Below are 25761 nucleotides of genomic sequence, written 5' to 3'. Positions count from 1 at the left end.
CAAGCAAACATTTTATACAAAAATTGAGTGTCTAGATAAAAGATAAGATTTGAATTATAAAACCGGACAGATATGAGCACGAGGCCAATACACTTAATTCCAATTGATTAAGTGGAGGTCTATTCACCTGGACCAACTGTCTAGAAACACATATGGGGGGGGCTTCAAAACGTCCATGGAAATATTTCATGATCATGAACTTTTCATTCTATTTTGCCACAAATTTTGGAAGTTTCCTCCTTCAAATGTACACACCCATATATTTAGATCTGAAAAAATGACAGTTGTTTAAAGTGTTTAGTTAAGTAAAGTCGAAGTTCTTCTTCTTGCAAATTTCCATCTATTTTTATTTTTAAAAGATATCCAAGCCCACACTTAATAGTTGCAGAACACTCACTTTTCCAGAACAATCAAAATAGGAATATGCAGACAGTCTCGCCATTTTCTGATTCAGCAAAGTGGAGGAAGGAAACACTCTAGGCATGTTGACGCTTTCCCCCAAGAACTCTATGAAAAGCACCCATAAAAATTATGCTCAAAATGTGAGCCCCGAAGTTTTTGGGTGCAGTAAATTTTTTCTCCTTGTCTATTAGTCTAGGGAAAAGAATCTCTAGGTTATAAAATTCTTAGTACCTGACATTCTTTCTTAAATACCCACTGATCACTGTGAAATAAAAGATGAATTACCAACCGGCCAATTCAATATGCCTCATTATCAGCGTGTTTAACACCCAAAAGAAACCCGTGTCCTCAAACAAGAGTAGGACATCTTCTGGGACACACGTGACAGTGGTGACAGTTCGCAGGGACACGTGACAGTCCTCAGAGATGCAAGCAGAGTTACCTTTCAGTACGCTTGCTCACTCCACGAGGGTAACAGGGCTTTAAAAGGCACGCAGCAGCAGTGGCTCCTAATATGCGCATCTTAAAAGCCTTTCAAGGATTTCTCTTCACACCACCAACAGAAACACATTTTAAAAATGCAAAGAACACATGCATTAGATGACTTTTGCAAACCACGCAAGTGTTCATTTCCTGCACATGCACATCATGTATGTGGGTGTGTGTTGTGCGTGGAAAATACAGGCATTAATCATAGATTAATACGGCCATTACTTCACGTAGAATGAACTGCACTCGTAATGAAATCTCGACAGCTAAAACCACAGTCCAGGAAATTACAAGGGAAACATTTTGGAACAGTCATCCCAGTTACTTTTCAAAAATAGAAAAATAACACCAACTTACTGTGCTGGTTAATAAGCATGCGGAAAGAGATGCGGTTGGTGTAAAAGCGATCCAGAAAATATTGGATGTTACTGCTAATGAAAGGATCGAACCCAAACTTCTCCTTGTACTCAATCACGCCTTGCGCCATGGTAGGAACCACATCATTGTGCCTGTTGCGGACTTTCAGCAAGACCTGCAGAAAACTGTGTGGGAGAGAAAACAAAGTGCTCAGCATTCTAGCTCATAGGCTGACATGCCGACATCTCAAGTCCCTCCCTGGACTCTCTTGTCTGTGGCTGTTTCTATAGGCAGAGACCCAACCTTAACCTCACATGCCTACTTACAAGGAATTAGTCATAAGAAACTAAAGTATGACCCCTAGTCCTTTAAAAATTTAATTTTCATATACACAACAACAAAACCAATTTCTACATCAGGTTCTGGACATAATGATCACTGACACTGATTATATTCTTCACACGGTGTGAACATTCTGGCTATTTCTGTTCTAGTTGTTTCCCTTCCATTGACTTGAATAGTCCTGCCTCTAACCTTACCTAGGCTTTAAAATAGCGGTTGACCTTTTGGTCTTACCTTTTCTTTTTTTTTTAATTAAGGCAGTACTCAAAGCTAACAATTTACTCTTTGAGATAGCCTATTATTTAGTTTAAAGGGGATTGCAAGGGGCAGTTTCTTTTCTTTTTAAAAAATTCATTGTATTGGGGCTCGTACAACTCTTATCATACTCCATACATACAACCACTGTGTCAAGCACATTTGTGGCCCTCATCTTTCTCAAAACATTTGCTTTCTGCTTGAGCCCTTGGTATCAGCTCATTTTTTTCCCTCCCTCCCCGCTCCCCCCCTTTCTTGTGAACCCTTGATAATTTATTAACTGTTATTATTTTGTCATATCTTGCCCGGTCCGATGTCTCCCTTCACACACTTTTCTGTTGTCCATCCCCCAGGGAGGAGGTTTTATGTAGATCCTTGTAATTAGTTCCCCCTTTCCAACCCATCCTCCACCCACCCTCCCAGTATCGCCACTCTCACCACTGGGTCCTGAGGAGTTCATCCGTAACTGGATTCCCTGTGTTTCCAGTTCCTATCTGTACCAGTGTATATCCTCTGGTCTAGCCAGATTTGTAAGGTAGAATAGGGATCATGATAGTGGGCAGGGGAGAAGCATTTAGGAACTAGAGGAAAGTTGTATGTTTCATCGTTGCTACACTGCACCCTGACTGGCTCGTCTCCTCTCAAAGGGGTAGTTTCAATTCAAGATTTGAAGAGCAACTCAGGACCATAGTCTGGTAGATTCCTCCAGCCTCAATATGTCCAGTAAGTCTGGATTCTTTTAGAATCTGAAGTTCTGTTCTACATTTTCACCCTTTTTATCATGATGCATTTGGTGTGTTCCTGATCACATGTTCAGTCATGGTGGTCAGGCGCTATCCAATTCTTCTGGTCTTTGAGGTGGAGCAGACAGTGATTCAGACAATGAATTCCTTCCCTGATTCTTGAGTATGCCTCCTTCTTTCGCTCCAAATCAATAAATACCTACTGTTGTCTCTTAGATGGCTTGTTCACAAGCTTTTAAGACTCCAGACACTACGCACCGTACTAGGAGGTACATCTGAAATGTTAAGAACTACATTAAGTCAATTAACTGGATTATCCCATGAGGCCATGGCCCCAAGTCCCTAAGCCAAAGGAACTGATTCCATGAGGTGATTGGCTCTTTCTAGTTATTACCCCGTTTTTACTTGAACTATCTACAAAATCCCTCCTTTCAGAGATGCACAAAGTAAAAACTCAAAACTCACTGCCATCAAGTTGATTTCAACTCACAGCAACCCTACTGGATAGGACAGAACCGCCCCTGTGAGTTTCTAACACTGTCTTTCTCTCACAGAGTGGCTGGTGGATTCAAACTGTGACTGTGTGGTTAGCAGTTCAATGTTTAACCAATTATACCATGGGGCAAAAAGGTTCTAATAAAGAGAAAGAAAAAGCTCAAGCAATACCCTTTTCGGGAACCTAATGACTTTTATGAATAAGTGCTTATTTGAACATAAATGCAGATATGTTCCTTGAAAAATAATTGTGGAATATACCAATACATTTGGTGTGAGGACATTCCAAAACTATCTCCAAAGACTTATTGACTGTTTAAATCATTTTATTGGCATTTACTTCACATATCATCCAATTTAATCGTTCAGTCCTATTAAGGAGAATTGTGCACAAAGACTTATTAATGAAAATGAAAGACTAGTACCTTCTGTCAGAATGAGAATTCAGTAGTCTTTGTACAGAAAAGCAGAATAGAATTCAGGTTGCTATAGATAAAACACAAGCTCTGAAATTAAGCCATTGCAGTGTTTCTGAGTTCAAATATAATGTCCCATTGGAAAATAAGTACAGAAAGACATCCATATGTATTCTTTTAATTCTTCCCTTATTTTATTGGGTGGGCTCTTACAATTCATCATTTAACTGTAACATGTATTCTTACACTGCATTCTTAAAACTACCACTAGGTGGAACATGTACTGCAATGTTTATAGTGCGTGCCCAGTTCACCAAGAGTAAATGCACTAAGAATGAGATTATGAGGCATACTCTGAACTGTCATCATTCCTTTTTGTACTACACTAAAACCATAACCCGAGTTTTAAAATCTGTAACATTATGCTATTATCCATAAAGAAGCCTCTATTTTTTTTTCTAGACTATACTTCCTGGTTCGAATAGCATGGACTTCTTTGATCAAAACATGGTTTTTGTTTTTAACCTGGATGATGGCTCTTTCAGGTAACTTTGGTGCTATACTTACTCATCCAAAACCAGTGGGTCCTCAGGGCTCTTATTTTCATATTCTAGAAGTTCGAGAAAACTCTGCATGTACCTGAAAAAGAAGAAAAAAGAGTTACTCGGTTAACAGTCTACCCAGCATCCATTCCTTCATCTTTCCCCTTAAGTGCTTCGAGGGAAGCTGGTGCCAAGCAAAGCTCCTGGATGAGCCTGAGTTTTCCTGTGAGAAATTGTATTTCTCTTGCCCCCAGTGAGTCCAAAGATCCAAGTCTATCTGCTCTTCTCATTCTCCCTAAACACAAGGATTGGCTCAGGAATGGGCAGTGCATGTGATGTTAAAATATGTTCATCTTTACATAAATGTTTTATAAGTCTTTCGGCATATACAGTTGTACATTACCCTGTCACACCCTCCCCCAATGGAAAAACTAAACCACTGTCGTCTAGTGGATCCTGACTCATGACAACCCTGGAGGAAAGAGTGGCACTGCCCCACAGACAGGGCTTCTGAGGCTGAAACTCTTTGTGGGAGCAGACAGCCTCTTCTTTTTCAAGGCAGAGGGTTAGATGTTACAATCATGAGGTAAAACCATTCAGAGAGGCCCAAGGCAGCAATCTCATGATGGCCTCTGTCCCACCACAAAAGCAAACTCACTGCCCGTGAGTCGATGCCAACTCATAGCAACCCTAGAGGACAGGGTCGAACCACCCCTGTGGGTTTCCAAGACTGCAACTCTTCAAGGGATTAGAAAGGCCTTTCTCCCACCTGCCCTGCCTGCCCACAACCAAAACTGGAGTCAGGTAGTCTCATTCCTTTCAAGGAGACAAGTCATACATGGAGAGGAGACAAGGCTAGTGCTATGGTTCCTTGGCTGCAAGTCAAGAGATCAAGAAGAACATGTGCAGCCTGAGGGCTCAATGTGGGATTCACAGGTGGTACCGCACCAGGCTCTTGGGAGAGGACAGCAGATTTCAAGACCTGAGCTGGGATTAGATTCCTAAATCGGGGGGCGGGGGGGAGTTGCTAAACAGAACATGAGGACACTCAGTGTCATGAGAGCAGATTCTACATTAGAAAATATGACCGAATCAGATTAGGGCAAAGACTGTACAGATGTGCTTTATACAATTGATGTGTGTATATGTATGAACTGTGATAAGAGTTGTATGAGCCCCAATAAATTGTTTAAAAAAAAAAAAGAAGGAAGGTAAAACTGAGAGAGCGAGAAGAGGAAGAGAGGAAGTTCCCAGATCCGCATGAGAAGGCCACACCCATAGGAGGCTCAAGAGAGCAAGCCTCCCCCAGAGCTGACTTACCCCTGACTTTGGACTTCTAGCTTCCTAACCTGTGAGCGAATAAATGTCTGTTTGTTAAAAAAAAAAGAAAATATGACCGAATCAATATTACATTTCTCAAAGTTGATCATCAGATAGTGATTATTTGAGAACTATTCTAAGGAAATAAAAATACTATAGTATTTCAAGTGACAAAGGGGAATTAATTCAAATGGTCCGTGGGGTGAGGGGACAATTTTGTACTATGTATATAGATATACCTATGTTTGTAAGGGCTTCAAAAGGTTCATGGGGGAAATGGAATGCAGAGATAATGGGAGTTTTCCATGAACGCTTTGAAGCCCCCTTGCAGAGGTATATGTGTTTGCCTATTTATCTAGAGATAATCTAATCGAGCACATGTCACCAAATGTTAGCAACTCAGTGGATGTGGGTGAAGTGCATATATATGGGAATCATTCCTATTATTCTTTGCCACCTTTCTGTTCCAATGTGACATTATTTCAAAATAAAGCCTTTTTAACAGACAAGGAAGCATCTCATGTTGGGGTCCCTACAGTCAGTTTCACAGAGGTGCTCAATGTCTGACTGTCATTGTTACCAGAGCCTGAGCACATGAGGGTCCTCTAGTCCTGCCACCAACTCACTGCCATCGAGCTGGTTTCAACTCATCCTCAGCCCTGTAAGTCTGGGTGGAGCTGACCCCGTGAGCTCTTGAGACTGCTAACTCTTTGCAGAAGTAAACAACCTTGTCTTGTCTTCTACTGAGCAGCTGTGGTCTCCAACTGCAGACCTTGTGCAGCCCAACACAGAACCACTATGTCACCAGGGCTCCAGAGTCCCTCAACAGAGATTAGATCCGTTCTGTTGGAAAACATTCCAGGATAGCCTTGAAATAACAAAGATATCTCCTACAAACGAGTACATTTTGCTCCTCCTGAGGTAAACTATCAATTCAGGGTATAGTGTAAATGATTGTGCTAGCAAAATCATGGTCACTGTCACTCCGAGTTCTACTGGGTTCCAAGGACTCTGTGCCTCCCACAGAAAGGAGCTGCTGCTTGTCTGGGAACAGGCTGGACATTTTATCTAAGACTACCCACACTACACTGTTTCTCCAAAGATTAGCTCCAAGAATTTGTTATAATTACTGTTACCCAAGAATGGCTGTTAAGGCCCCCTCTCTCCCAGCAGCCTGACCCTCATGAGCCATCTACATGCCAGCTAATTAATAGTTCTATGTTTGTTCACACAGTTCCCTTCCTCTAATGCGCTGGTCACCAGAAACTAAACCAAACAAACTGCCATCAAGTTAATGCTGACTCATAGCGAGCCTATAGGACAGAATAGGGCTGTTCCTTGGGGTTTCTGAGACTCAATCATGATGGGAGTAGATGGTCCCATCTTTCTCTCAAGAAGTGGTTGATGGGCTGAACTTGCAGCCCAGTGGTTAGCCCACTAGACACCCGAGAGCTCCTTGCTTTCCCCACCAGTACCTGGCAATTCTGCCCACCCTTCCAGAGGCAAGACCAACCCCATCTCCCCTTCCTCCCCTTCCCTGTGCTCCCAGAACGCTTTCTCAGGTCCAGGCCCAGCCACCTTCTCTACAGTGCCTTCTTCCTTGCTTTTGTAATTCAAGGGAGACATACAAATGGTCCTCACAGGTATGCAAACCCTGCCCTAAAAATACCCTGGGCAAGCTGCTTCTCACTGATCTCACCCCCCTTACCCAGCAGCTCTGTGATCCCGAATTCAATGGCCTCAATGCAATGTGGTACCTGCTATGGGCATCAGGGCTATGCCACTCAGTTTCCACTTCCACTCAGTCACACTCCTAAGAGGGTCAATGAAGCACACCAGGTTTTCCCACACTGAGGTAATGACTGACTTCATTGTCAAAGAGGTTCTTACCCTCAAAGAACTTATTAAAAAGAACGCAGGGAGCAAGACTGATTTAAAACTTGATACAATCAGCAAATATCTTCTCATCGGGGGAGTATAGAGTCACTGACTTGGGTTACTGTGTTGCTCCTCTTCTTTTCTATGGGTAGTTTTCAGATTGAGTTTTAAAAAACAATCAGTGCATGTTAGCATTTCTAACCAGAAAGGTGGACTTTGAAATGTCAAGCCAAGTGGCTAGTGAAGTTTAGAAATACTTTCCATCAAAAACAATGCTAAATCGACCACTTTTCTGCAATAAAAGCGGTGATTTTTCTCTGCCCAGACAACTCAGCTTTCCTGAATGATTCGCTCCCACAGATAGAACTTGTATTTTTCAGGAGGATGGTCCCAGGGCAAACGCTCTGTGCATTTGGAGGAAGAGCCACCCGCTTCCGACCACGTGTTTTACTTACCAACTCTGAACCAATTTCACCGAAGGACGACTGAGCAAGTTGTCAGGCAGCAGGTTGACTTCTCTCATGGTGTTCGCCAAGCGCACAGGGAGCTCCTTGCGGAGGAACATGTAGGAGGTCTTCTCACATGCATTGTCTCTCCCTGGGAAGAGATGGAATCGGTTCCAAGGGTCATTACAACCCAACAGCTGGGACCAGGTGGGGCTACTGGCTGGAAGGGGAAATGGATGAATCCTGGCATCTCTACTGAAAACTTTATCCTCGGAAACAAAGGTGGTTGAAAAAAGAAGTGATTTTGGAGAAAATTTACATACATGCTCTTTGGTCTAGGTCCTAAATCTAACACTCAGCTAACGGTCAACGTTTTCTCTAGACTCTAGGGTAAACAGTGACCCTTAGCTCACCATGGATGGTTCTTGAGAGAAGCACATGCGCAGTTTTATAATCTGCTCTGTCTGTGGTTGCTATGTGACCACTGGGAGTCATTCCAGTTCTTAATGGAAAGGGTGCCCCAGGGTAGTAGTCTTGGGATGTTTTCCCCCTAAATCTCTACCTGTCCAGTAATTCTGGTCTTTTGAGTTTTGTCCATTTTTCTACCATTTTAATGGGACCATCTTCTGGGCTTCCTGATCAGGACTGCCAGTAGTGGTAGCCAGGTATTATCTAGTTCAGGCAACACAAAGTTTAAGAAAATCACTAAAGTCGAAAATAAGTACCACATTTACTCCAAGAAGCAACCTTGAAAGCCAGGCTTGTGGTGGTGTTTTATTTCCCTCCTGAACACAATATGATTCTAGTGTTACTCACAGCAAAATAAAAGTGTCCTAGGATATACCCGAGTTTATTTTCAAATAAACACTGCAGGGAAACTGCCACGCACAAAAGTACTTGGCCCATGCAAATCCACTCCTCTTCACAGGGGCGCACAAAGGGCAACAGATCCTTCCCCTCCACATCTGCGAATATTCACCTACTGAGTGCCAAATATTTCCTAAGACTTTCTTCACGTGTGTTTCTTCAGGGGCCAGTGCTTGGTCAGTGCCCTGACCAAGCCTAAAGACACAGAGGTACCAATGAAACTAGCTCGTGGGTGTGCTCAGAAGTAGGGGGAGGGACCCACTCTGGTATATCCAAGAGGCTAAGACTAGGGCACCAGGTGGACTCTAGACAAGGTCGGAGCGTGTTCTGGAAGTTGCCCTGCGCTGTGTGCATATACATAAGGATGCAATCATAGAAACAATGACACCTGACAGGAAAAACCCAGGCCCCTTCCCCAATGGCCATCTGATCAGACTAGTTTGAAAATTGGTCTTGCCCCTCAGCCCCGATGATGACTGAGTTCATGATGAAAAATGTACTTGAGTACAATGTACTTCAGGCCCAGCGTCTCCATTTTGAATTGGGGGAACATTTTTAAAAAATCATTTTAATGGGGCTCATACAAGTCTTATCACAATCTACACGTACAGCAATTGTGTAAAGCACACTTAAACATTTGTTGCCCTCATCATTCTCAAAACTCACTTTCCGCTTGGGTTCCTGGAATCAACTCATTTTCCTTTTTCCCTTCCTCCTCCCTCCCCGCTCCCCTCATGAACCCTTGATAATTTATAAATTATTTTATCTTCTTATACTGCCCAGCATCTCCCTTCACCCACTTTTCTGTGCCCATATGTAGATCCTTGTGATCAGTTCCTCCTTTCTACACTCCCTTCCCTCCCGGTATCACCACTCTCACCACTGGTCCTGAAGGGTTCATCTGTCCTGGATTCCCTGTTTCCAGTTCCCATCTGTACCGCTGTGCATCCTCTGGTCAAACCAGGTTTGCAAGGTAGAATTGAGACCATGATAATTGGGGGAAGGAAACATTTAAGAACTAGAGGAAGGTTGTGAGTTTCCTTATTGCTACACTGAACCCTGAGCGACTCATCTTCTCCCCACTACCCCTCTGCAAGGGATGTCCAGTTGTCTACAGATGGGCATTGGGTCCCCATCACAAGCTCCCCTCATTCAAGATGACATGATTCCCCTGCCTCCTGCCTTTGGTGCTTGAAACCTGGTCCCCTCGGCCCTTCATGATTACACATGTTGGTGTGCTGCTTCCATGTGGGCTTTGTTGCTTCTGGGCTAGATGGCCACTTGTTTACTTTCAAGCCTTTTAAGACCCCAGAGGCTATAACTCTTGATAGCCGGGCACCATCAACCTTCACCACACTTACTTATGCACACATTCGTCTTCAGCATTTATATGGGGAAGGTGATCATGCAATGATGGATTGTTTTTTGGTGTCTGCTACCTGATCCCTTCAGCACCTCATGATCACACAGGCTTGTGTGCGTCTTCTCTGTGGGCTTTGTTGCTTTCGAGCTAGATGGCTGCTTGTTTGCCTTCAAGTCTTTAAGGTCCCAGACACTATCTCTTTTGATAGCCGGGCACCATCAGCTTTCTTCACCATGTTTGCTTATGCACACGTTTGTCTTTAGCAATCATGCTGTGAAGGTGGGTATAATGGAATGACCGTTTAGCTAAGCAAGGTACTCTTGTATTAAGGGAATGCGCACATGGAGGCCCAATGTCCACCTGTCACCCCACTACCTAACCTATATATGCACATAGGTCTATCTCCAAATTTGGGGAACCTTTGGTAAGCTTCTTGCCCTCCTGAGGCTCAATTGCCTCATTTGTAAGATGAAGATAAACGTGTTTGTAAAGATGCAATGTACAAATGTCTATGAAGCCTGGCAGAGCAATTGTTCAGCAGCCACCAGTCCACTTTCCAGCCACCTCAGTACTTAATGGGTTCATTCTATCTCCCTCAAGATGAAAAGTCTTTCCCAATGCTCCCAGGAGATTGTTCTGAGTCTGGAAACATAGAAGGGAGGCCAGCCCAGAGATGGGATGTTAGGGACAACACAGCGCCGCTAACAATTTCCTCCTCCAAACTTGCCTTACTATTCCCCATATGACAAAGGCAGTAAGTTAAGAGATTTGGAAATAAATCAGATGTTCTCACACTTCCAGCCGTAGATACTTGCTCTGCCACTGACCCTTGACCATGCCTTCTCCATCTTCAAAAAAGTTAGAATAGCATCAGTTAAGACTTAAACAATTGATCTCTCATTCCAAGGGAAGGCTGGCAGTAAACCTCTAACCAATCTTCCTGCCTTTCACCATTTCCTCTGAACACCTCCACTGTGATGGGTATTTTAATTCACAATCTGAGGGGGGACACGACATGTAACCCAACACCTACTCTATGCACGTGCTTGTGGTCTCAATGTTTACAACAACTAAGAGTTATTTTAGGGAGCCCTAGTGAAGCCCTATGACAAGGCTTTCTATTCCCATAAAGAGTTGTAGTCTAGGGAACCCATGGGGTTATTCTATCTTGTCCTATAGGGTGGCCACGAGTCAGAATTGACATGATGCCAGTGCAGTGAGTAACATAGTGAGGTAAGTGTTAGACTGCCAACCACAAAATCAGTGGTTCAAGCTCACTAGTCACTCCTTGGAGAAAGATGAAGGCTGTCTGGTTCCTAGAGATTAATTCTACTCTGTCCTGTAGGGTCAAAATGAGGTAGAAAGGACTCAATGGCAGTGGTTTGTTTCTTTATGCTATTTTGCATCAGATCATACCTACCATTCCTAAAATCTTCTGTATTTGCATACATTTTATAGATAGGATCATTTAAAATGCAGGATAAATGCTGACAGTGAAAAATAATCTCACGGTGAAGCTCACTATAAAAGGCAGGGTGTACTGTCCAATTTAAAAGGTAAATCTAGATTTTTGCCAGACTAGGAATGCTTTGTATTCCAGTTAAAGACATAAGTCTTGTGGAGGGGGAGAGAAAAAGCACCTAAGAAATGTTTATGTTGAAAGGTCTCAGGGTGGGAGGAAAAAGTTACACACCAAGAAGAGGACACGTTCTATGGCCTTGAACTGCAATTCCATGTATCAGTGGGAAGTCATATTCAAACAGCGATCAGTTTGGGGAGCAGTGAAAATTCATCCTTCCAATATCAGGAGCAGCCAGTCAGCATTTTGTGGGAGAACGAAGAAGGGCTAGCCAGCTTGCAGGGGTGAAATGGTCAAGTGTCAGGCCCACGGGCTCTTCTTTGAAAGCCAAGAGACTAGATAGCATCAGAATTTGAAGATTTCCAGCTTCAGGAAGGGAAGGAACGGTACCTGAGTATATTCAAGGGGGCTTCCCAAAGTTTGGGGGGAAAGTCCATCATCTTTCAATTCCATTTTGCCACAAACTTTGGGAAACCAACAAACAAACCCACTGCCATCAAGTTGACTCAGGCTCCTAGCAGCCCTATAGGGCAGAGTAGAAGTTCCCCGGTGGGTTTCTAAGAGTGTCACTCTTTACGGGAGTAGAAAGCCTCCTCTGTCTCCAGAGGAGCGACCGGGCGTTTCAAACTGTTAAAGCAGCAGTCAGCAGCCCCATGTATCACAAAGTTTGCCACCAGGACTCCTCGTTCCGATAGCCAAGGCCAAATTTCAGGAAGCCTTTTTGTGTTATAGCTTTCTCGCATTATCATCCTTATGTAAACAAGTGTGAAAAGAAACTTGATTTTTCTTGGTCTCCATATCCCCCACAGCACTTATTCTAGATGCCTCGCCTATGGTAACGTCTCAATTATTTACTGGAAGAAAAGATAATGCTTTCAGAAGTTTGTATTAAAAAAAAGAATAGCTGGAAAAATCCCCCTCTCTTTTTCGGTCTCCTACATTCTAATTTAGCTTTAGGGACAAATTCTTTGTACTCAGATACCTTAATTATAGAGCAGCTAAAGCCGGGGGATAAGTCTTTTTTAGTTAGTTAATTAGTGAGCCTAAAAATAAATATGAAATGCCTGATATTTGAACCTTTCAGTGGCTTTCCTCATGTCGTATAGGTTGAAAGCATTTTATGCTATGCATTGATGCCAGATATTCAGTTTAAATTAAATTTTTCTCAAAAGCCAGTTCAGCGGACAAGAAGACAAAGAGGGTGGGGGTGAGGGGGCTTGAGAGAAAAATTCTAACTTAGGAGAATGCAAATAAGGCACTGACTTAAATCCACTCTTGTTCTTTTTTCAGTTTGTTTTTTTATTCTGTGCTAATTTGATGACCCTTGTCTGTCTTCTGTTTGTTTTGTATACTCGGCTCTTTTAAGGAGGCAATTAGCACTCTGATTTGCTCTTTCCAGAAAGAGTCTGCTCGGCTTTACATTCACCCAGACATGAAGAGTCAGGTTCTAGGCCACTGGAAGACAGGGCTAAATGACTTTCCATTTTCTATACCTCTCCCTGAGGAGGGGCTAGGAGAGGGCCTATGACCAGCCTGCAGAGGGCGAGCGCACACAGACTTAAGATACTTTACACTGAGCTTACAGTGGCCTGTTCTGTTGGGAGTCATCAATCCACCAACCTGTTAGTTAGTAGAGGGCTGAGGAGATAGTCTGCACACTGTCCCATCAATAGAGAAATGCCAGAAATGCCCACCCTTTCTCCGTTTTACTTGAAGGTCTTATTTGTCCATGTCTTTCAGCTGTAGCACTTGATGGGAGCCTGGTTTGGGGATGGTAGCAATGGGAGCAGGGGGTGCAAATGGAGAGCAACAGATGGAGAAATGACTAGCAAGGCACTGAAATCCAACACAATGAGTAGCTCATTCTGATCATGCTGTGTTTTCTAAACACTAAACAAGTTGGCAACCTCTTTTTTTTTTTAACCGTTAACCACGTTACAACACTATAGGCGAGAGAATAGTTGAGGGCAACCCTTTGCCTTTTCCCTCCTGGTTGTGTTTCTATGATGTCCGTGTTTTGAAAACCAGAATTTGGGACTCATGAGAAATTAATGCTTGGACCGAGGCCAAACAATGAGTAAGCAAATCCCTTCAAAAGAAGCAAGCCAAAGTCTGACTACAGAGCTGCGCGTCTTTCAGAAGTCTCCTTGTTGTTGCTGTTGTTACCTTTATCAGTTCAAGGTGTTTGTTTCATTTCCTGTCTAGAAGTGGGATCTCACTGCTTGAGAAATTTGACAACTTCCCTTTGTTTAGAAAACATCATTGATGAATTGACAGAGATTAAAGAAGCAAACATGGGGCCTGCCAAACTTGGGGTTGCCTACTCTCTAGACCAGACGGACTACACGATGGCTATTAGTAATGAGGGAGCCAGAACTTTCAGAGCCATAGAGCCAAACACTGGGGATTTAACACACACCTTATTTAAAAAACAAACAAACCAAACCACAGCCATCAAGTAGATTCAAACTCACAGTGACACTATATAGAGTTTCTGAAATGGTAAATCTTTATGGGAGCCTCTTCTTCCTCCATCTTCTTCACAATCAAATCCAATGGCCTAGTAAACATCCAGGCTGTACATGACTTCTTTTAGGCCATGTCTATTGTCTTTTGCTCTCAGACGTGGTGGGTTGTTCAGGAATTCAGACAGAACACAAGAAGGATGGCTTGTCTGGGGCTCAGCTGCGAGCAGTTGAAAGTAGGCACAGAAACTAAATCTTGGGACTGGGCTCACTGGACATCTACGACTGGGTACCAGTACATCTCTCTGTGACCTCTCCATGGACTTGGCTTCCTCACAGCACGGAAGACTCAGGCAATTCGGCACTAGCCCGGCTGTGGTGAACATGGTCTGTTCTGCCTCTGCTGCAGAAGCTACACAGCTAGCCTGCTCCTGCCAGATTCAGTTGGTATACGCAGCCACAGGCTGCCTCGTCACAGGGGTGGGGAGCTAGATTCTGTGAAGATGAATGGCAAGGTCACAGTGCAGAAATGGCCTGCCTTGGCTATCTCTGGAAAATGGGATCTGCCATAAGACGTTAATGAGAAGGTGTAGACATTGATTTATTTCTCAAATTACATTTTAAAGATTTCTCCTATTCCTGTCGGGTCCCTGGTTGTCCGTTTATTTATTTTAATCTGTTTCCTGCTATCAATTTTCCTCAGGTCTGAGGGGTCGGTCAGAGAGGGAGGGAGGTAACTTAAAGAACAGGGGGTCCTGAGGAGCTCTAGGGCCAGAGATGATCCAAAATCTGGACTGCCTGGGGGCTTTAAGCCCATACCAGCTTTCTTAGTTTTTCTTTTAATAGTTCACTCAGTGTCTTTGGAGAAAATCCCCGTTCTGCCTTTTACTTTGCCCAAGAGTAACTACCTGCCTACAGTGTTCCCGTGGGAAGGGTGGAGAGTGATCAACTGTTTTTGCAGTTAATTCTCCTGTCATCACCCAGCCAGCTCTGTCAGTCCTGCTCTTTATCACACTTCACACTGATCGCTGAGGCGGGAGTCTCTCCTAGGCGCTCTGCTGCCCACGGCAGTAGCTTCCTTGGCTCCAGTGGCTTTGGAGAATGTTCTAGACTTAACACTGTGCAAAAGCGAAGCCATTTGAGAATATTTGAATATTTACTATGATTATTCTATCAAATAATAAATTCACCAAATATGACCATTTTATCTACTAGCTATTAGGGAAAATGTGCTTTGGCTTGGGGCATACATACGTAAAGATCTGGGGTAAAGAGTCAGATGTCTGCAACTTATTCTCAAATGACCCAGAAAAAAATGAGTGGGGAAAAAGGGTCTATGTGGGTGTTCACTATATGATTCTTGGAACTTTTCTAAAGGCTTGGCATTTTTCCAAATACATGGTTTGTGGGGGAGGGGACATTGAAAACAAGAGAATAGAAGATATCATAATAGTATGTATTTATAGGAGGAAAATGTACTTATTAAAAATTGTGCACTTAGTGGAAGAGTAGTCCCTCTAAAAAGGTCTTCCTATAACTAGAATCATTTATTTTTTAAAAAAATGTAAATCTCATAGAGAACATGCTACTGTATACAAATTCTTCTAATGGGGTCTGAGGTCCAAGGTATGTACCCCTCATGTAATAACTTATGTGATGTATTGTAAATTCTGACCTCGACCTAAGGCTATTATCCTATTTTAGAGGGAGTTTTCTACTATTCTAATAGACACGATTAGGGTGAGATTAAGTCTCCACTTTAGTAGAGGGTGTGAACCAAATCAACACCCTTTGTTTCCTTGGGGGTATGTCCTGTTGAAAAACAAAACAAAAAAAACACCTCAGGGCCAGTCCTCTGTATGTAAGAACTATCTCAGGAGCAGAGAGCACAAAGAGAAATCCCAGGACCATCAGAAGTCCAAGATCTCTGTCTGAAGTGGTAGAGGCCGAGCAAGATGTATCAGAGGCTGCAGCCCAGAAACCATGTTGTTGTTGTTGTTATTGTTGTTAGGTGTCGAGTCAGTTCCGACCCATACAACAGGACGAAACACTGCAATCCTTACAATTGTTCCTATGCTTGAGCCCATTATTACAGTCATTGTTGTCTATCCATCTCATTGAAGGTCTTCTTCTTTTTTGCCTTCCCTCTTCTTTACCAAACATGATGGCATTCTCCAGGGACTGGTCTCTACTGACAACTGTACAAAGTATGAACAACATGTCCTGAGATCATGAGGCCAGGAGACATAGGAACAATGCTTAACACTATGAGACTGTGAGGCCAGAGATGAGGTGAGCATAAAATTATTTTCATTGCTACTTCATAACTGTAATTTTGCTACCGTTATGAATCGGGTGACTTCTGTGAAAAGGATCTTTTGACCCCCACAGGGGTCGCAACTCACAGGTTGAGACCATTGCTCTAGGACAAGGTAGCGCTTGCCCCTTGGGTTTGAGACTGTTAACTCTACGGGAGTAGAAAGTCTCATCTTCCTCCTAGGGGCTGCTGCTGGCTTCAACGGCTGACCTTGTGGTTAGGAGCCCAACTGTAACCACTACACCAATGGTAAGAAAACAAAAATCCTCACAACTGGACTAATAGTAAAATGACGATAAACGGAGAACAAAATGAAGTGGTCAAGGATTTCTTTTTGCTTGGATCCACAATCAATGATCATGGAAGCAGCAGTCAAGAGATCAAAATGACACATTGCATGGAGTAAATCTGCTCTGAAATGTTGACACTTTTTAACGACGCCTTTAAAATGTTGAAAATCAAGGATGTCACTTGGAGGATTAAGGTGTGCCTGATCCTATGCATGTGAAAGACTGAAGAAAAAGGGATTCATTTGAAGTATGGTGTTGGCAAAGAATATTGAAAGTACCATCAAATGCCAAAAGAGCCAACAAATCTGTCTTGAAAAAAGTATAGCCAGGCTGCTCCTTAGAGGCAAGGACAGTGAGACTTCATCTCACACACTTTGAATATGTTGTCAGGAGAGACCAGTCCCTGGAGAAAGGCATCTTATTTGGTAAAGTGGAGGGGCAGCGAAGAAGAGGAAGGTCCTCAATGAGATGGATTCACACAATGTATGCAGCAACCATGGGCTCAGGCATAGGAGCAATGCTGATGGTGGCACAGGACTGACTGGACAGTGTTTTCTTCTGTTGTGCACAGGGTTGCCATGGGTTGGACAAGACTGGACAGCACCTAACAACACCCCTTCTAGAAACCATCTTGAAGAAACCTCATCTTTCACAAAAACCTTGAAGGGAAGGGGAGGGATAACAGACTCAAGAATCACAAAGGTGGACTAGCATATCTACATTTAAATATTTGTAGCAGCGTTTCACTTATTTATATGCTTCTCAAAGGTACTGACTTATGCTTGGAAATTTCCAATGCCATGGTTCCCACAGCCCTAACCAGCAACACTCAACTCATGCACATGAACCCTAAACTACCTACATGTTACTTTCAGCATTTCCTAAATTGGTTCATATCTTTTGTGTTTGGGGGAGGGGGGGGTTGAAAAGAAGTCCCTAATCTAACACACTGGTTCTTAACTGTGGAAGTGCAGTACAATCACATGGACAACTTAACAAACAAACGAAAAAAAGCCAGTGCCCCTAGAGCCCACCCCCAGAGATTGATTTATTGGCTTGTGTGGAGAATGGGCATCACTGTCATTAGAAGCTTCCCAGAAGGTTCTCAGGAGCAGACAGGACTGAGAACCACTGACTAGCATCTGAGTCATAGAACATTCAATGAAGGAAAACAAATCACAGAACTCCTTAGGCTCAAACAGTGACTATGAAGCACATAAAACTGCAATTAATCGATTTGATTTTACGCCTCTATTTCTGTGCTTAGGTTTTGTTTCAGTTTCTCAGGAAACCAACCACAAACATCGTCATCAGCAACTCACTTTGTTGTTTTTTTTACCCTTCTTTCTCTCTTAAATGCTCCTAAATGGGGAAGATGGAAACCGCTGACTAAGCTCCTGAAGGAAAAGACTCATGCATCTTAGATGTGGAAAGCAGTAACAAGCAGTGACAGTGTCCGTGTGGCTCCTTCCTCTCCTCCAGTTTGTTTTGTTCACATGGGGCTTCCAATCCCTTACTTTCTCAGTTAATGCTGTGGTAGGAAGACTGGGTGGGCAGAGACCTAGCTCTACTGCCTCCTGTGCATGTGGGTGATTTTCTTACCTGTCTGAACCTTGGGTCTCTGACTTGTAAACCGTACCTGACTGCTCCGAGGATTACATGGTACCATATTGGATAGCAAGGGTTGGTAAGTAATCGGTCAATGCTATTGAGTCTACTGAATCTTATTCACTTTCCATAGAGTTCAAGTTCATTTTCCTTCTTAAATAGCTTTACTGAAGCTAGGCTCAGGTCAAAGAAGCAGGAAAAGGAATGTGTAGGCATTAATCAGAGCAGCAGCAGCCTGTGGAACAACAGTCACTTTCTAGAGAAAGGGAGACTTGTTGTGAACCTAGCAGCTTCCTCTCAGAGGGAATTACTACAAATTAAGTGCCCACTTGAGCACAGTACAAGACCAGGATAGAATAGAAACATAGCAATTACACTTTAAAAAAAAATCCAAACTCAGAATCAGGCGGCAAAATTAACCAAAATTGTGTAAAAGTGCCAAGTAAGGTATTAAGAACTATTGGCTACCAAGCTTAAGAAAACATTGTGCTCTACCAGAACAGATGCAAGGAAAGGTTTCAGATTGAAGCCAGATATGTGCTGCTCTATAAAACTCACAATTTGGATAAAAGATATGTATATTATGAATTTCAAAAGGATCTGTGGCCAACAACACCTGGGGAAATATTTAGCTTCATGGTGTGGAAAATATGATAGTCAATAATTTTCTTCCAATACTGAGAATGATAGATACATCTAACGTTATAGCCATCATTTCACATTTATGACAATAAAAATTCTAAGTGTTTTGCACATTAATGACGTATATCTGGCAGTAACCAATGCCAATGTGCAATGTAAGAGTAAAGTTAGCAAGGATTCTTTTTTTTTTAGCTGATTTAAATATTTATTGAGGGCATACAGAGAAAAAGAGATTTTCATTCTCTGCTGGTAGAAATATGATGGTTTGGCCTTTTCTTTTTTAATCGTTTTATTAGGGGCTCATACAACTCTTATCACAATCCATACATACAATTGTGTAAAGCATATCTGTAAATTCATTGCCCTCATCATTTTCAAAATATTTGCTCTCCACTTAAGCCCCTGGCATCAGGTCCTCATTTTTCCCCTCCCTCCCTGCTCTCTCCTCCCTCATGAGCCCTTGATAATTTATAAATTATTATTTTGTCATATCTTGCCCTATCCGATGTCTCCCTTCACCCACTTTTCTGTTGTCCATTCCCCAGGGAGGAGGTCACATGTAGATCCTTGTAATCGGTTCCCTCTTTCCAACCCACTCTCCCTCTACCCTCCCAGTATCTCCACTTACACCCGTGGTCCTGAAGGGATCATCCGCTCTGGATTACCTGTGTTTCCAGTTCCTATTGTACCAGTGTACACCCTCTGGTCTATCCAGACTTGCAAGGTAGAATTCGGATCATGATAGCGGGGGGTGGGAGGGTGGGAAGCATTTAGGAACTAGAGGAAAGTTGTAGTTTTCACCGTTGCTACATCACACTTGACTGGCCTGTCTCCTCCCCTAGACCTCTCTGCAAGGGGATCTCCAGTGGCCGACAAATGGGTTTGGGGTCTTCACTCTACACTCCCCGCCTCATTCACTATGGTAAGATTTTTTTGTTCTGATGATCCCTTTGGCAACTTGTAATCACACAGGTTGGTGTGCTTCTTCCATGTGGGCTTTGTTGCTTCTGAGCTAGGTGGCCGCTTGTTTACCTTCAAGCCTTTAAGACCCCAGACGCTATACCTTTTGAAAGCCAGACACCATCAGCTTTCTTCGCCACGTTTGCTTATGCACCCATTTGTCTTCGGCGATCATATCATGGAGAAGTGCACCCAATGATATGATTTTTTGTTCTTTGATGCCTGATAACTGATCCCTTCAGCACCTCGTGATCACCACATTTGCTTATTCACCCACTTTGTCTTCAGCAGTTGTGTCAGGAAGGTGAGCATCATAGAATGCCAATTTAATAGAAGAAAGTATTCTTGCATTAAGGGAGTACTTGAGTGGAGGCCCAATGCCCTTCTGCTACCTTAATACTAAACCTATAGATCTATTTCCCCATCCTCATATATAAATATATTTGCATATGTACATGTCTTTATCTAGACCTCTATAAATGCCCTTTGCCTCCCAGCTCTTTCCTCTATTTCCCTTGACTTTCCTCCTGTCTCACTATCATGCCCAGTCCGCACCTGGGTTTCAGCAATTCCTCTTTGTTACATTACCCTTGATCATGCCCTACCAGGCCTCCCACACCCACCTCACCACCAATTTGGATCACTTGTTGTTCTTTTGTCCCTGGGTTTGTTAACACCACTTCCTTTCCCCTACTTCCCCCTATCCCATGTCCCCCGGAACTGTCGGTCCTGTTGTTTTCTCCTCCAGATTGTTCATCCAGTCTATCTTATTTAGGCAGACCTGCGGATAATAATATGCACAAAAACAAGACAGCAAAACCAAACAACAATATACAACAAAACAACAAGCCACTGACAAAGAACAAAACATAAACAAGAAAGATAAGCTTGTAGTTAGTTCAAGGATCATTTGTTGACCTTTAGGAGTGTTTTCCAGTCCAGTCTGTTGGGGCAACATACCTTGGCCCCAAAGTCCACCTTCAGCACTCCCTGGGCACCTTGCTGCTCCATTCCCTTGCTGTTCCGCAGCACCCCAGTACTTTGTCTTGGTGTGGCTGGATCAGATCAGGCACAATTCCCACACTGTGTCTCCAGTGCTGTCTCCCGCAGGGCAATCGGTCAGTGAGGGACGTCATGTCTCATAGTGGGGCTGGCCACGTGGTCCTCTTTGTGGACTGGCTGCTCTAATTGGGGTCATTGTCCTCAAGGCCTGGTGGACCAGGATGTGCTCCACTCTCTCCTACTCCCCCTTCTAGGCTGGGCCACGATTCTCAACAGTTTGGCAGTTATGTAATAATGAAATTAGGCCATTATGTAATGATGTCCTCAACTTTCATTTTTGCATAATGTTAGTTTATGGTAGAAAGTATAATCTCAAGAGTAAAAATGAACCAATGGCCAGAGAAAGGGTTTTCTTTGAGGGAGACCTTCCATGGGTCAAAGTCAAATTCAGTTCTGCTACGAAGGAAAGTAGGATGGTTAGATGATAAGCTAGTCTTCAAAGATACAGAAGTACAACTAACTGAAGATGCTTCAGAGATTTGACAGTTTCCATGACAAAATTGGGAAGCCTAAGACACCAGTAACGCAACCCCTCTTCTTAGCAAATTTTATATAAATTGCCTAATTTATCAAGAAAAATAATTGCACAAGAAATATTTTTTCCATTTAAGGTAATAAGGAAGTTCACTGACCAAATATGAATATAAATTACAAGGCAAAAGTTAGCCTATGAGAAATATTATCTGATTAAATAAAGTTTATATAAAGATACTCTATGAACTTAAGATTATTAAAATAAAGTCAGAGGTTTTCCCTGCCTTACCAAAGAGGGGAACAAAAGGGGGAGACAGTATTTACACGGTACAATAGCTTAATATGTAAAATACACACAAGGAAGCCACGCAAATCATTAAGCTCTGGGTCCTATTACTAGTGATCGAAGGCACTTTACACCCAATCCAATACAGGGAAAATAAACCAACGTGGAATTAAAAAAAATAGCAACATTTAGCTCCTGTTACCTATTATGCAAACTCATCAAACCTCATTGTCATAGGGCTTGGGGGAAACTAGTTCCCTTGAGGTTTGCTGGTAGCCCTAGAGATTGAGCTATAAAATCCCTCAGAGCCTTTCATGTGGTCATTCACTGCAGGGCGTCTACAGGTAGTTTCCTGAGTGAAGGACCAATTCTGTTCCATTGTCAGTTCTGTCAAAGTCAGGGTCAGAGTCAAATACCTCTTTTCCTCTTTGGTTTTCATTATAACATTTAAAATCCGAGGATAACACTGGCACATTACAGGCTATAATACTGTATGCAGTGCATTTACTAAGATGCACAAAAAGAAAAGCCATCAGGTCTTCAATGAAGTCAGTCCTAACTTGATTGCATGGTCAGCTGGGGACTACTTATACCCCAGAAGTAAACCACCTGTTACCTGCAAGTCTTGTTGCTGATGTTAACTGCTATGGAGTAGCCATGCTGCCCCCACTCCCCACCTCTCATGGAGTACCTATGCTTAACAGCATAAATGTTGCCTGGTCCTGTGCCATCCTCGTGATCAATTACAATCAGATCATTGTGAACCGTACAGTTTTCACTGACAGATCACCAGGTCTTTCTTCCGAGTTCCTCTTAGTCTGGAAGGTCTCAAAAAACCTGTGCAGTACCTTAGCAAGCTGCAAGCTCCCACTGGCAGATGGGTGGTGAGCTGCACAGGAGATGCACTGGCCAGGAATCTCTCTCATTACTGCTGTCTGGGGGAGTATCTTAGCTACTCCCCAAGTCACAATTCAAAGAGCCGGAGTTTTACGTGAGTGGCACAAAGAAAAAAGTTTTATTATTCAACTACAAATTAGGATTAACCACTGCTCATATTTTAAAAACAGGGAACAGAAATATCTTAGAACAGGGTGCAAGGGCAGTTAATTATTTAATGTGACTCTTTTAGCCAAAGTCTCTAACTCCCAACAAAGAATCTTTCCCTGAATGGGTCTGGTAAGAAGGTGGGGGAAGATACTGGTAGGATTCACCTATGAGTCACTGTGAACAGGATTCCCTGGAGTCCCATCCTGTTACATATAAAATGAGCCCTCTAAGAAGCAGGTGGAGGGACCCCTTTAACAGCAAAAAGCAGAAGTAAAGCGCTTCTCTGGACCTGGGATCCCTGTGCAGTGAGCCTCCTGGATCCAGATGACAGTTATAACACAAGAGGAGCTGCAGTCGAACCAAGAGCCACAGCATAGAGAAGTGATGGATTTCTCAACCCACGGAGCTAGTAAAGCTGAGTGTTAGCAGCCCAATAATCACTACGTCACCAGGCCTCCACAGAAGCGACAGAAGGTTTGTAAATGAATGAGGGTGGCTGTGTTCCAATAAAACGTTATTTAGAAAAACGAGTAGCTAGCCCTCTGCCGTAAGTTTGACCATTCACTCACTGTCATCGAGTCAATTTTACTAGCAACCCTATAGGCATAGAACTGCCCCAGGGGGTTCCTAAGACGGTTTAACTCTTTACGGGCATGGAAAGCCAGGAGAGTTGCTAGTGGGTTCAAACTGCTGACACTGTGGTTAGCAGCCCAAAGTGTTACCACTACACCACGAGGTATTCTCTAAATGAAAGGACTTAGCTAACTCTGAAATCAAATGATCATAGAAGTAAAATACAGACAGTCCCCAAATTATATACATGTTCTGTGCCTAAATCTGTTTTGATGTGGCATTTGTATGTATGTCAGAATAATTAGGTTCAGTCAGTGTCCAAGATCAGTCAAGTGTCTGTCTTAGTACATATGCAGTATATCTTTTTAAACAGGAAAATAGTAAAGAAACACTTCCAATAAGCCCACATGGAAGAAGCACACTGGCCAGTGCGATCACGAGGTGCCCAAGGGACCAGATATAAGGCATCATGCAAAAAAAAAAAAGATATAAGTGTGTGTATGTATGTGTATATATGTGTATATGTATATATGTATGTGTATATATATATTATATTAAATGAAGGGGGAAGTGCAGAGTGGAGACCCAAGGCCCAAGTGTCGGCCAATGGAGATCCCCTCATAGAGGGGCTTAGGAGAGGAGATCAGTTAATTAGGGTGTGAGGTAGTATCAATGAAGAACACAGCTTTCCCCCAGATCCTGGATGCTTCCTCCCCCCAACTACCATGATCCGAATTCTACCTTGCAGGGCTGGATAGGACAGAGGCTGTACACTGGTACTTATGAGGGTTGGAGGTACAGGGAATCCAGGGTGGATGATACCTTCAGGACCAAGGGTGTGAGGGACGATGCTGGGAGAGTGGAGGGTGAGTGGGTTGGAAAGGGGGAACTGATTACAAGGAGCCACATGTGACCTCTTCCCTGGGAGAGGGACAGCAGAGAAGGGGGGAAGGGAGACCCCGGATAGGGCAAGATATGACAAAATAACGAGGTATAAATTACCAAGGGCATATGAGGGAGGGGGGAAAGGGGAGGGAGGGGGGAAAAAAAAAGAGGACCTGATGCAAGGGGCTTAAGTGGAGAGCAAATGCCTTGAGAATGATTGGGGCAGGGAATGTATGGATGTGCTTTATACAATTGATGTATGTACATGTATGGATTGTGGTAAGAGTTGTTTGAGTCCCTAATAAAATGTAAAAGAAGAAAAGAGAAAAAAAATGATTAGGGCAAAGACTGTACAGATGTGCTTTATACAATTGATGTATGTATATTTATGAACTGTGAAAAGAATTGTATCAGCCCCAATAAATTGTTAAAAAAAAAAGAAAGAAACACTTCCAGATACATGAAGACACCTTTAACATAATAATACAGTAATAATCTGGTTCCCATGGCAAAGCATGACCTGTTTGTTATAAAAAGTAAAACAAACTCACTACTGAGTCAATTCTGATTCATAGCAACTCTATGTTTGTTACTGTTCTTAGGTGCTATCAAGTCAGTTCCGACCTGCAGTGACCCTAATGCACAATGGAACGAAATACTATGTGGTCCTGTGTCATCCTTGAAATTGTTCCTATGCCTGAGTCCACAGTTGCAGCTAACTGTGCCAATCCATCCCATTGAGAGCCCTCTTCCTTTTCAACCCCCCTCCACTTGACCAAGCATGATGTCCTTCTCCAGGACCGATTTCTCCTTACAATGTGTCCAAAGTATGTAAGATGAAGTCGTACTGTCCTTGCCTCTAAGGAGCACTCACTCTGGCAGTACTTCTTCCAGGAAAGGTCTGTTTGTCATTTTAGGAAGTACACCATGGTACTTTCAACATTCTCCCCCTGCACCGCAATTCCAATGCACTGATTCTTCTTTGGTCTTCCTTATTCAATGTCCAACTTTCACATACATATGAGGCAACTGCACCTTAGTCCTCAAAGTAACACCTTTGTTTTTCAATACTCTAAAGAGGTCTTATGCAGATTTACCAAATGCAACTCCTTCCCAAGCATGATCTCCGAGTCTGCATTCAAGGAAAGTCAGTGACTGGTAACTATGGTTTGACTATGGTTTGTATTAATATAAGTCCATTGAGTGTAACCCTGGGGACTACCTGTAATTGAATGCCCATACAATATAAAGGAGAAGGAAAATCACTGACATTTTTGAATTTCACCTGATAACAAAACCATTGTTTCGGGATCTTGCCAACAGTAATAATCAATTTCCCAACAGTTTCTTTCTTTTTAGAGCAAAAAGAAAGTTACTGATGAAGCAATACAAATCCATGGTTAACTGCAATTCATTGATTTACAGAAGGTTCGGCTATTTGCCTTGAAGCCGTAGAACGCTTCCCTAAAGTGTCACAAAATAGAATACTTTCAAAGATATACCAGACTTCGTGTTCTTCTTCTTAGGCCATAACCAAATCAATGAGCAAAGATTTTCCTAGGTGTTGTATCATAACCACTGGTTAAATAAACAATGCAGCAAAGTTTTTTGCCCATCAAGAATTGTTCAGTGTAAGATGAAAATAATAATAATAATTT

General features: G+C 42.8%; 1 protein-coding gene across 1 annotated transcript in view; it reads right to left on the bottom strand.

Moving 5' to 3' along the window:
• PDK3 (pyruvate dehydrogenase kinase 3) overlaps positions 1-25761 on the bottom strand; it is a 69841-nt gene that overhangs the window by 33087 nt on the left and 10993 nt on the right. Inside the window, exons 2-4 of the mRNA XM_075538900.1 lie at positions 7695-7836; positions 4067-4138; positions 1249-1433 (exon numbers count right to left, since the gene is read on the bottom strand). Of these exons, the coding sequence (XP_075395015.1) occupies positions 1249-1433; positions 4067-4138; positions 7695-7836 (399 nt within the window). The remainder of the gene's footprint in view (positions 1-1248; positions 1434-4066; positions 4139-7694; positions 7837-25761) is intronic.

Source organism: Tenrec ecaudatus, chromosome X, assembly GCF_050624435.1.
Source record: "Tenrec ecaudatus isolate mTenEca1 chromosome X, mTenEca1.hap1, whole genome shotgun sequence".
In the NCBI taxonomy this organism is placed as follows: Eukaryota; Metazoa; Chordata; class Mammalia; order Afrosoricida; family Tenrecidae; genus Tenrec; species Tenrec ecaudatus.
This window is presented reverse-complemented; position numbering and strand designations above follow the sequence as displayed.